This window comes from Sus scrofa, chromosome 10 (genome assembly GCF_000003025.6).
Source record: "Sus scrofa isolate TJ Tabasco breed Duroc chromosome 10, Sscrofa11.1, whole genome shotgun sequence".
NCBI lineage: Eukaryota > Metazoa > Chordata > Mammalia > Artiodactyla > Suidae > Sus > Sus scrofa.
The window spans coordinates 16,561,631-16,575,069 of NC_010452.4; the positions used below are offsets into that span (position 1 = coordinate 16,561,631).

General features: G+C 36.7%; 1 protein-coding gene across 8 annotated transcripts in view; it reads right to left on the minus strand.

The window, feature by feature from the left end:
• Window positions 1-13,439, minus strand: part of AKT3 (AKT serine/threonine kinase 3) — a 300,281-nt gene that overhangs the window by 120,166 nt on the left and 166,676 nt on the right. For all 8 annotated transcript variants that reach the window (XR_002336106.1, XM_021063994.1, XM_005667942.3 and 5 more), the window contains 1 exon segment: window positions 8,125-8,269. Coding sequence is in view for 7 of the 8 variants with exons in the window: in XM_021063994.1 (XP_020919653.1) it covers window positions 8,125-8,269 (145 nt within the window). In the remaining variant the exon portion in view is untranslated.

The window sequence follows — 13,439 nt, forward strand, 5'->3', positions numbered from 1 at the left end:
TTAGTGAAGATTTCTGTGCTTTTTTAGAAGTACTTCTTTCCTGTGTACCACCCATTTGAAGTAAATTGTCAAAAATGTCTCAAAACCAATGACCTCCGTTTCTGCCTTAAAAAAACTAGAAAAAGAGGAAATTAAGCCCAAAAGAATTAGAAGAAAAAAATAATGAAGACCTGGGCAAAATTCAATTAAATTTTAAGAAGAAATAAAAACAGCAGAGGAAAGCCAATGAAACCAAAAGGTGGGTTTTTTTTGTTTTTGTTTTTGTTTTTTTCAGAAAAATCAATAAAATTTATAAACCTCCAGCCAGGTTAGTCAGAAAACTAAAGACAGGGAGTTCCAATCATGGCACAGTAGTAATGAACCCTCAGTATCCATGAGGAAGTGGGTTTGATCTGTGGCCTGGCTCAGTGGGCTAAGGATCTGGCTTTGCTGTGAGCTGTGGTGTAGGTCGCAGATGTGACTTGGATCCCAAATTGCTGTGGCTGTGGGCCAACTGCTGGGGGAATGTGACCCTAGCCTGGGCACTCCCATATGCTGCGGGTATGACCCTAAAGAAAAAAAGAAAAGAAAAATAAAGACAAAAGATGCAAATTACCAACATCAGGAATGAGAGAGGTGACATCACTACAGATTCTACAGATACTGAAAGGATCACAAGGGAATATTATGAACAACTTTCAGTCCATAAAATCAACTTACATGAAATGAACAAATTCCTGAAAGTCTCAAAATCAAAGCTCACTCAAGAAGGAATACATAACTTGAACAGTCCTGTATCTATCAAGGAAACTGAATTTGTGGTCAAAAACCTTTCAACAAGAAAACCCCAGGACCAGAGGGTTTCACTAGTGAATACTATCAACATCTAAGGAAGAAATGATACCAATTCTATATAAACTCCTATAGAAAACTGGAAAGAAGATAATTTCCAACTCATTCTATGAGGACATTGTTACCCTGATACCAAAACCAGACCAAAACATTATAATAAAACTATGGTTTTCTTGTAATGTCTGTGGATACATGTAAAAATTATAAGAATTGTATAAATGAACGCCTACACTCCTTTTCAGTAATATTTGCAACCTATAATTTTGGTTATTTTTCCAAAGGTCAAGTTACATTGTCTTAACCCCATTCAGTAACATCTCTAATTCAAAAGAAAAGTAGCAAGAGATATCAGGGAGAACAATCAAGTATGTTTATTAATTCAACTAAAAATCAAAGAGGTGCCACTAAATATACAGAACACAGTCAACAGAGCTAGTGTCATCTGAACAAATTAGTAGGTAATATTAAGTATTTTCTTTCTCATAAACTGGTTTTTAAATTCAAGTAATATTATATTATCACAAAGCTATTTGTGCTATGCAGTCTCCCAGGATGGCTGCCATGAACCCCCGACTCCCTGGAGGCACAGGCCATTCTTCCCATGGAGAGGTGATCTCAGCTTTCCCTCTCCCTAGGCGGGCTTGGTGTCCAGCTTTGAACACAAAATATGATCAACGTGATACTGTGCCAGTTCCAGGCTTAGCCTTTAAGTTTGGCAGCTTATGCTTTCTCCCTTTTGGAAAAGTCATTCTTAAAAGTCAGCTCTCATGCTGGAGAGGGGTCTAGGCTATCTGCTGGAGAGAGAGGCCACAGAAGGGTCCTGGAAGATGAGACACCAAAAGAAGAAGTTTACTGGAAGAGAACCAAGAATTCAAACATGTGAGAGAGGCTTTCTTGGATTTTCCAGCCCAAGCCCATGTGCCAGCTGAATGTAGCTGCTTGAAAGATCCATATGAGACTAGCAGACCTGTCCAGGCAAACCACAAAATCATGAGAAATAATACAGAGTCATTGTTTTAAGACAGTAAGCTTGGTGGTTCGGTCACAGCCATAAAGAACTGAGAGCCATTATTTTCATAACCATAATGTCGTTTTATTGCTCAAAGCTTCATTTGAGCAGAACCTTCTTAATTTTTTATCTAAAAACACTGGAAAATGATAACTTGTTGTGTCCCATTACTAAATATAAAATGAAACTGAATTCTGGGGATTAAAAACTATTTTATGACATTTTCACATGAAAAGCAATATGTAATTACAAAACATTACTATCTTCTTTTAAGGACTGCGGTTCTTAGGGACAAGGTGGGGGGGAAACCTTGACATCCTTCATCCTAAATTTCACAGCTGTCAGTCTGCCAATCTTATTAAAAAAAAAAAAAAAGAAAGAAAGAAAGAAATTTACATGGAAATTCAAATTACTAACAAAGCACCCTATGTGATAAAATCAGAAACAGATACCGTATTTATTTTGATAAAACTTCAGAAAATTTAAAAAGTATCTTTGATACCAAATTCTTCAGTGTGGTATACAGAGTAATTGTCTGGTCTTTACAATGAAATACAACCTATTACAAATTGTTTTGCTCTTGCAGATGGTCTTAAGGGAAAAGAAAAGTAAGAGTTTAATTAAAAATAAAAGCATACAATATAATTTACAATAACCAAGACATGGGAGCAACCTAAGTGTCCGCCAACAGATGGATGAAGATGTGATATATACATACAATGGAATGTCACTCAGTAATAAAGTAATATTACTCATTAAAAAAGAATGAAATAATGCCATTTGCAGCAACACAGATGGACCTAGAGATTATCATAGGAAATGCAGTAAGTCAGAGAAAGACAAATATTATGATATCACTTACGTGTAGAAATTTAAAAAAATAGTACAAATGAACTTATTTACAAAACAGAAACAGACTCAGAGAGAAATAAACTTATAGTTACCAAAAGGGAAGAAAGGAAGGGATAAATCAGGAGCATGGGATGAACGGTTACACATATAAAATAGAAAAACAACGAGGATTTACTGTAGAGCACAGGGAAACCATATTCAGTATCTTGTAGTAACCTATAATGAAAACTAATTTTTTAAAAAGAACATATATATACACACACGTAATATATATACACATTTATCAAATCACTTTGATACACACCTGAAACTAATACATTATAAATTAACTAAACTTCAATTAAAAAATTTTGAAAAGAGCATAGGATACTCTCTAGAAAAATTAATTCTTTACAACCCAAACCTAAGAATTCATTAGGAAAATATTTTACGTAGTTATACATCTTTCCTTTACAGAATCTCTAACATATCAACGTGGCTGTTTTAGGTTAAGAGATGCATGTGCATACATAACAAGTGCTGAAAAACACATTCAAATCACACACACTAGAATATAAGAAAAAGATCATCTAGACCCAAACTAGGTTAAATATATACAAATAATTGGAGGAATACGAGGAAAAAAATATAGTGGTTTTAGCATATGTGATCAAAAAAGATCAATTCTACATACATTTACAGTGTAAGGGGTAAACCAAATAAAGCCCATGGGATTACAAAAGGAGGCTTTCCAGAAGTTCAGCTCTCTGCCCACATCTCTCCCGCCTTCTACGGCACTTTCTCCCAGGGAGGTGGAAGCTCCAATCTGATCAGTCGGCTTTTACAACGTGATCATGCTCCCCTCCCCATGGGTAGGAAGCAACAGCGCTTGATTTCAGCAGGTCTGTTCTTTCCTTCCTCTGCTCCTGTCTGCCCAGCCATTGCTATGAGTATGGTATTAGGCATTAAGCAAAAACTAGAGTCAGATTTGTTGGGAAGATAGGAGGTACTAGTTATACTTTTTATCAAAGTATGAGATGATAACCAGCTGCTCCCAGAGAGGCTGAATTTTGATTCTCACTGTCACACATCTAGGACAGGGAATAGATAATGGATGCTTCAGCAGACAAAGATGAGACACTCTTCAGAGTCTTCTAATCAAACTCCCTTGAAATATTTTAATATTTAATTTTTTTGTCTGTTTAGGGCCATCCCATGGCATAGGGAGGTTCCCAGGCTGAGAGCTGAATTGGAACTGGAGCTGCCGGCCTACACTACAGCCACGCCAGATCCAAGCCGCATCTGCGACCTACACCACAGCTCATGGAAACGCTGGTATTTTACCCCACTGAGGGAGGCCAGGGATCAAACCTGCATCCTCACAGATACTAGTCAGATTCGTTTCTGCTGAGCCACAATGGGAACTCCTAATTTTTTTATTTTTGGTCTATTTTGGGCCACATCTGTGGCATGTGCAAGTTCCCAGGCTAGGGGTCAAATCGGAGCTGCAACTGCCAGCCTACACCACAGCAATGCTGGATCCTAGCCACCATCTGCAACCTACACTGCAGCTCACAGCCATGCCAGATCCTTCACCCACTGAGCAGGGCCAGGAACTGAACCCTGTGTCCTCATGGATAATAATCAGGTTTGTTACTGCTGAGCCACAATAGGAATTCCAAAACATCATTTTTTAATTTAAAGAACTATTAGCACTTGAATCTGGTTGCAAAGCCTGTGCTTCTTCTCTACACCACCAATATCTTTCCCTCTCCATGAGTTTTCAAGCTGCAGAGGAGATACTGTAGTAATACTCTACCACTACAGAAAATAAGCATTTATCCGATCCAGGTGACACAGAGCCAGTTAGGACAATTCTCAACACAGCTGCCATAACCAGTAGCTTTTCTTTCTATCCTAGTACCCATTTGTCCAAAAGTGAACAAAGAAGGAAATACACTCTATGAATTATGAGAAGGGTGTACTTATCTCAGAATCTGAACTTCCATGATTCTTTTTATAACTGACACAAATAAAGGATATACAATTCACTCTTGGACAACATGGGTTTCAGCTGTGTAGATCCACTTAAGTGTGGATTTTTTTCCAATAGTAAGTAGCACAGTACTACATCATCTGCTGTTGGTCGAATCCTCAAAAGCAGAATCACAGACACAAAGGAACCATGGATATGGAGAAACTGCCGCTTCAGAGAAACCACAGATATGGACGAACTGGGGGCAGAGAGGGCCGACTATGGTGGGCTCACCAAGCCTCGGTGCTGTTCAAGGGTCAGCGGTAGTTTCGAGTCCCTTATCTTAAGGAAGTGACAGTAAAATTTCACCCTTTGAACCAAGTTATTCGGATCATTTTAAAATAGTGATACAAATGTTCTTTTTCTGCACTCTTTATTTCAAACTATTTTATGCTACTTCATTTTAAATGAAATAAAAAATCACAATGGAAATAAGGTCAAATAAGACAATGGACCCTCCAAAATTCAAAATACCTGGAGACATAGTTTCAATGTCTCTCAGTCTCAGTTCAGTATCCTACAATTCTCTATTCTAGGAGACTGCTTCAAAACTATGTCGTTGTTTATATATCTTCTTTTTTTTTTTTTTTTGTCTTTTCAGGGCTGAATCTGCGGCATATGGAAGTTCTCAGGGTAGGGGTCGAATTGGAGCTGCAGCTGCCAGCCTACACCACAGCCACGCCAGATCAGAGCCACGTCTGCGACCTACACTGCAGCTCACGGCAACATCAAGTATTAACCTACTGAGCAAAGCCAGGGATCAAACCTGTGTCCTCATGGATCCTAGTCGAGCTCTTTACTGCTGAGCCACAACAGGAACTCCCTGTTTATGTATCTTTACGTGGATAAAGTGAAATACTAGCTAACAATAATAGGTAGTATTCATTGAGCACTTAGTATGTACCCACTTTACATACACTCCCAACAATGTTTTAAAATTGACAACTCTGTAAAGACCACTGTTACCTCCCTTCTATAGAAGAAGGGACTAAAGGACAGAAGGATTAAGAAACTTTCCCCACAATTACGTACATGGTAGATCCAGGACTTGAATTCAAGCAGCATGACAACAAAACCTCACTTTCCAAGAGTATTCTTTCCATAATAGTAAAATTCTACTGATTTTTCCAAGAGTGCTCTAATGTAAAATGAAATTAACTAATAATATTCCAGCACTGTGTACATGCAATTATTTGACAAACTATTTTGAGGGACAGAGTATAATCATAAGAGAGACTATTTGTATAATTTTGTTTCTAATATAGCTTGGTTATGAGTATAACAATTGTAGAGATTGTAGAAGCTCAAGATAGATATGAATCAATAAAAAGAAAGACTGTACACTGAAGTTGCATAGTTTGTAAAGTCATTATATGCTTGAATAAGATAGTTAACTTTTCTAAACATCAGATAACTGAACTGTCAAGTGTGATAATAGCAGTACCCACGTGTGATTCCTATGAGGATTAAATGAGATAAATATATATAAAAGTACTGCTCAGAGCCTAGCACAAAATAAGCATATATAAATGCCTGTACGTGGTAATTAATGGAAGTGATAAACTCTAAGATAATCAACACTAGTAACTGAAAATAGGAAAATGTATTATGCTTTTATAATCATTTATAAAACTTAATAGAAAAAGTGCTATCTGCCATATATTTCCATGTTTATATCTTTCAGAATACTTGTCACTCTTTTTTTTTTTTTTGACTTTTTTACTTAGGGCTGCACCCGTGGCATATGGAGTTTCCCAGGTTAGGGGTCTAATCAGAGCTGTTGCTGCTGGCCTACTCCAGAGCCACAGCAAAGCCAGATCTGAGTCGTGTCTGCGACCCCCACCACAGCTCACGGCAACACTGGATCCTTAAGCCACTGAGCGAGGCCAGGGATCGAACCCGCAACCTCATGGTTCCTAGTCAGATGTTTCCGCTGTGCTTTGGACAGGAACTCCAACATACTTGTCACCCTTCAAAGTTCTTCTGGCAAATTTCCATATTCATTTCCAAAATTCTTACATCTATCCGTAACAGTATTTCTAGTTATTGTTATAAACTCCCCATTTTCAACCTCTAACTGCTTAAATACCATCTTATTCTTAATCGTTATTAAGCAGAATTTTAGGAATTCTAGACTGAAACAGGGTAAAGCTGATAAAGGTTGGTTCTTGAATGAGGTACTTCATTACTCAAAGGATAAGATTAATCAAGATCTGAATTTAAATTTATGAGGATATTCAAATTTCAAATTAATTGTGTACATGTGTATATACATGAGCCAAAGCAGCTTTCTTGAGTAAGTGGGCAAAGCTAGTGCTCTTCTCTTTGCAGTGACTGAGGAACAAGGGCGGGGGCAGTTCAGGTGACTCCAAAGAGAAGAGGGGTACAGTTCAACTAACAACTAGAGGGTAAGTCTTCAAGCAAGACACGTAGGGTTCTCAGACATCTAGCCAAGATCAAGCACAGAATATTATTCTAATGAGAACAGGAATTTCAGATAGTGACAGGATAATTAAGTTGTGACTGCAGAGCTCTCCAAGTTCACATGGTTAAATTAGCATACAGAAATAAAAGAGGATTTGAACTCAGGCAGTCTAACTTTACAGAATTCTTAATCACTGCCTATTACCAAATTACATGGATAATTACCTTAGGAATTAGTGTTTTCCTACCTGAAGATTAATTTAAAATCTATTATAACAATATATTCTAACATCAAAAATGGCATGTTCATCTATGTGGAACACCTGTATCTTTAGATTAATCTCAAATATCATTTTTTTATATAAGGGAGTTGTTTTTCAATTTTCTATAGCAATGAAAAATATAATTTACAATTCCAATAAATACATAAATTGGTGCTTATTATTCTGGAGCACTGAGGAAGGAAAAATCTGTTTCCCTGACTGGCCCAGAAGCAGCCGTTAAAATAAAAAGCTGTAATTTCCAAGACTGTTCGCTTTCCTGCTGACATTAGTGAGGCCGGGGCACCAAGCAGGAAGCACACCAGAGCCATTTCGGCTTCTGCTTTTAGGAGAACACAGGATGCCAAATGGCAAAGGACCAAGTCATTATGGAAAACATTTTATTTCCAAGTTTCTAAAATAGATTTAAAAACAATAAGGGGAAAATGAAAATTATAAAGTCTTATGATAGCACATCAGTCACCACTTCCTAACAAGCCCTATCAGCATTCAGAGCTAATTGCTGAAACACTAAAATAAAAGTCATGTTGTAATTATTTGCTTTTCAACAACAGGTTTAAGATTCACCTGAATAAAAACCATCCACCACATTGACATAATGGCATATTCTAAGATAATCGGCTGATGATTTTTTCCAAATGTCAGTTGTTAACATATTTATTCCACACACATAAATGCTGTGCTAAATAGAAAAATGAGTGCTTCTTTTCTACCTTTCTTTTATGATGGGTTGTAGAAGCATCCATCTCTTCCTCTCCTATATTATCAATTTGTGAAGTTGGACTACAATTCATTCTCTCCTCCTCTTGCCTCTGAAGTCTGTCTGCTACAGCCTGGATAGCTTCTGTCCATTCTTCCCTATAAAAACAAGGGGAAAAATCCCATTAATAAAAGCATGGTAAATGATTCAAAATTTTTTTTTAATTTTTATTTTTTTTATTTTTATTTTTGTCTTTTTGCCATTTCTTGGGCCGCTCCCGCGGCATATGGAGGTTCCCAGGCTAGGGGCCGAATCGGAGCTGTAGCCACCGGCCTACGCCAGAGCCACAGCAACGCGGGATCCGAGCCGCGTCTGCAACCTACACCACAGCTCACGGCCACGCCCGATCGTTAACCCACTGAGCAAGGGCAGGGACCGAACCCGCAACCTCATGGTTCCTAGTCAGATTCCAAACACATATTATTCAAAGGTCAGCTGTAATTTATAATGGCTCTATTTTTGAATTTTGCTTTTGATTCAATGACTGCTAAGGAGGTAGGCTATTTAATTTCCAAATACTTAGAGTTTTTCTAGTTCTCTTATTCACTTGATTTCTCTTATTCACTTGATTTTATAATTCATGATTATGTTCTGGCAAATGAACCATATGCATTTAAAAACCATGTGTATTCTGTCAATTTGGGGTACAGTATTTCATAAAATTTCAATATTTCATCAAGGTGGTTGATAGTATAATTCTATGTCTTTGCTGATTTTCTAACTACTCTATCAATTATTGAAAGAAATTTTTGTATCTCCAAATATGATTGTGGGATTGTCTACTCTTTGTTATTGCATGTATACATATTCATGATCTTGTATCATCCAGCTCGACTGATGTTTTAATTATAAGATATCTTACAAGTCTCTAGTAATATTATTTTACTTTAAAATCTAATACAGCAAATCTCCTTTTTATGCTTATTGATTGCATGAAATAACCTAGCATTGTCTTTATATTTAAAGCGCGACTTTTACAGACAACATTGAAGGAAGAAGATTTCATTTTCATCAATTTTGAAACTCTGTTTTAACAGCAGTATTTTTTCTGGCCGCACTGCAGCATGTGAAAGCTCCCAGGTTGGCGGGGATCCAACCTGCACCATAGCAGCCACCCAAGCTGCTGCAGTGACAGTGCTGGATCCTTAACTTGCTATACTGCAAGGGGACTCCTAATTGTGGTTATTTAGTATATTAATATTTAATGCAATTATTTATATGGGGGCCCATGAGTCCACTATTTTTTCTGCTTATTTCGTCTTATTTTCCTCTTTTCCCTTCTACATTTGTTTTATTAGCTTAGATTTTATTAAGAATTCCGGTTTAGTTTTCCTTCAGTCTTTTCAACCATCTCTTTTTCTGCATTATTTAAAAACAATCCTTAACTTAGAGTCGACTTATAAAACATATTGGAATAAATAACTTCTGAGTCTCCCTCTCTTCAGAGAAGCTTTGTGATCATCATACTCTTGCTTTAAGTAGTTATCCTTGAAATTATAACATTAGCCCTCAACTTAGCAAAGTCTAACATGTCAATACTTGTAACTCTTTCCAGAAAATGCACTGACAGCTTTAGAAATAAACTCCATTGTCCCCTCAATCTCAATTTCTATGTTATTACTTTAGATTGTTTCACTCTCCACAAAATAAATTAAGCCAAATGAGTGATGATAATATATTTACTATTTTAATTTTTTTCATTCATTCTTACCACTCTCCTCCCATTTGGGACTCTTTTTATTCTATCTGAAGAATACTTTGCTGGTGTTTCTTTTACAGCAGGCCTACAGGTTACAAACTGTAGAAATAATTTTTCTTTGCTCTGCACTTTAAAAACTCTTAAAAAATATAAATATACATTGTGAAATGATCCATTATATCACATTTTTTTCTTTGCAGCCTCCTTATCTGGCAACCACCTGCTTTTCTCTGGGTCTATGAGTCTATTTCTGTTTAGCTTGTTCATTTGATTTCATTTTTCTTTCTTGTTTTGGTCCACACCTGCAGCATGCAGAAGTTACTGGGCTAGGGATCAAAGCCATGCCACAGCAGTAACAACATCAGACCTTAGCCACTGAGACACCAGGGAACTCCTGATTTGTTTTTTAGATTCCACATATAAGTGAAGTCATATGGTTTTTGTTCTTCTCCACCTGACCTAAATTACTTAGCATAATAATCTACATCCAGCCACGCTGTCATGGCAAGAGTTTGTTCTTTTTTATGGTTGAGTAGCATTCCATTATATTCCAAGATACTTAACACATCTTCTTTATCCACTCATCTATGGATGGACACTAAGGATGCTTCCATATCTTGGCTACCATATTGCAATGGACATAGGGGTGCACATATTCTTTTCAAATTAATATTTTTTTTGGAAAAATAACCATGTTTATTAACATATGATCTTGCTAAATCATATGTTAATATAATTTTCAATTTCTGAGGAACCTCCACACTGTTTTCTATAGTGGCTGGAATAATACACATCCCCACCAACAGTGTACAAAAGTTCCCTTTTCTCCATCCTCATCAGCACTTGTTATTTCTTGTCTGATAATACCCCTTCTAACAGGTGTGAGGTGATAGCTATTTGTGGCTTTGATTTCCATTTTCCTGGTAGTTAGTGACACTGAACATCTTTTCATGGGTTTGTTGGCCATTTCCTTGAAAAAAGTCTATTCAGATCCTATGTCCATTTTTGAAATCAGGTTGTTTTTCTGAAATTGAGTCTTGTGAGAGTTCTTTTGTGTATGTTGGATATTAACCCCTTATCAGATATACCATTTTTAAATGTTTTTTCCCATTTAGCAAGTTGCTTTTTTGTCTTGATGGTGGTTTTACTGTGTAGAAGCTTTGTTGGATGTGTTATTTGCTTATTTCTGTTTTTGTTCCCCTTGTCTGAGGAGACGTATCAAAAAAATATTGCTAAGACTGATGTCAAAGAGCATACTGACAATGTTTTCTTTTAGTAGTTTTATGATTTCAGGTCTCACATTTAAGCATTTAATTCTGAGGTTATGTATATAATATAAGCAAGTTGTTTGGTTTCATTCCTTTGCATGAAGCTTGTCCACTTTTCCCAACATCATTTATTTAAGCACTCTTTCCTCTTCAAGTTTTTAGAACAGCTTAAAGAAGGAGAAGTGTAAGCTCTTATTTATTTATTTTTTTTGTATTTTCTAGGACTGCACCCGTGGCATATGGAGATTCCCTGGCTAGGGGGTCAAATCAGAGCTACAGCTACCGGCCTACACCACAGCCACAGCAACACGGGATCTGAGCCACATCTGCGACCTATACCACAACTCACGGCAATGCTGGATCCCTTAACCCACTGAGCGAGGCCAGGGAAGGAACCTGAAACCTCATGGTTCCTAGGCGGATTCGTTAACCACTGCGCCACGATGGGAACTCCTGTAAGCTCTTCTTTAAATGTTTGGTAGAGTTCACCTGAGAAGCTGTCTGGCCTGGGCTTTTATTTGTTGGAAGGTTTTATTTTTAAACTTAGTCAATTCCATTACTGGTAATCAGTCAGTTCCTATTTTCTATTCCTTCCTGGTTGAGTCTTGGGAGAATGTGCATCTCTAGGAATTTATCCACTGTGTCTATGCCGTCCATTTTACTGGTGTGTAACTGTTCAGAGTAACCACCTAGGATCCTTTTTCTCTGGTTGTGGTTTGTAATGTCTCCTCTTTCATTTCAGATTTTATTATTTGGGTCCTTTTCTCTGATTTCCTTGATGAGTTTGGCTCAAGGCATTTTACTTTAGTTTACTTTTTCAAAGAACCAGCTTTTATTTCATTGATTTTTTTTTTAAGTCTCTAGTTTATTTATTCTGCTCCAGTCTTTATAATTTATGTCCTACTAACTTTGGGTTTTGTTTATTCTTCTAGACTTCCTTAGATGGAAGGTTAGGGTGCTTACTTGAGATTTTTTTGTTTCCTGAGTAGGCTTCTATCAGTACAAACCTCCCTCTTAGAACTGCTTTTGCTATGTCCCTCAGACTTTGAATTGTTGTTTCCATGTTCATTTGTCTCAAAGTACTTTTAAAATTTTCTCTATCATTTCTTTAGTAATCCACTAGTTGTTTAGAGCATATTGTCTTAGCTGCCATGTGTTTGTGTTTTCTGCCATTTCTCTCTTGTAGGTAATTTCTAGTCTAAAACCTTCATAGTCAGAAAAGATATCTTAAATTTATTGAGACTTATTTTGTGGCCTAACGTGATGTATCCTAGAAAGTGTTCCATGTGAATTTGAAAAAAAGTGTATTCCCCTGGTTTTGGATGGAATGTTTCATATGTACCTAGTAAAGTCCATCTATCTGGTCTTATGTGAAATTTAAGGCCAGTGTTACCTTACTGATTATTCTGTTTGGATGATCTGCCCACTGATCCCTGATGTAAGTGAGAAGTGAAAACCCCTTATTATTGTGCAACTGTTAGTATCTCCCTTACATTTGTAAATATTTCTCCCATGTTGGGTGTGTGTGTATTTAATTTTTATGTTATTCTTGGATTGATTCCTTGATCATCATGCTATGTCCTTTTGTCTCTTGCTACAGGCTTTGTTTTGAAGTCTATTTTGTCTAATATAAACACTTCATTTTCATTTAATACCCTTTTCCACCCTCTTACTGTCAGTCTCTGTGGAATACGTCTGAAGTAAGTCTCTTATAGGCAGCACATATACAGTCTTCCTTTTGTATCCATTCAGCCACTCTTTCTTTTGAGTTGAGCATTTATTCCATTTCCATTTAAAGTAGTTTGATAGATACGTATTTATTGCCATTTTGTTTATTACTTTCTGGTTGTTTCAGTAATTCTTTTTCGCTCCCCTTTCTTCTTTTGTTCTCTTCCTTGTAACAGAGTGACTAGCTTTAGTATCGTATTTGTATTATATTAATATCATATGTAATTTTCTAAGCTGACAATCATTTAACTTCAAACACATTCTAACAACCCACTCACCCACACATTTAATGTTTTAGATATTATATTTTACAGCATTTTTGTGTGTGTGTTCCTTAACTACTTACTGTGGCAACAGATGATTTTTTTTATCTTCTAAGCTTTCTACTAGCTTTATAAGTGGTTGATCTACTACCACTACTATACTTTTGCCTCATACCGATGAGATGTTTGCTCCAATAATTTTCATATTTTCTAGTTGCAGTCTTTTCTCACTGAAGGAAGTCCCTTGAACATTTCTTCTATAGCTGATTTAGTGGTCCTGAACTCTTTCAGTGTCTGTCTGTAAGACTAT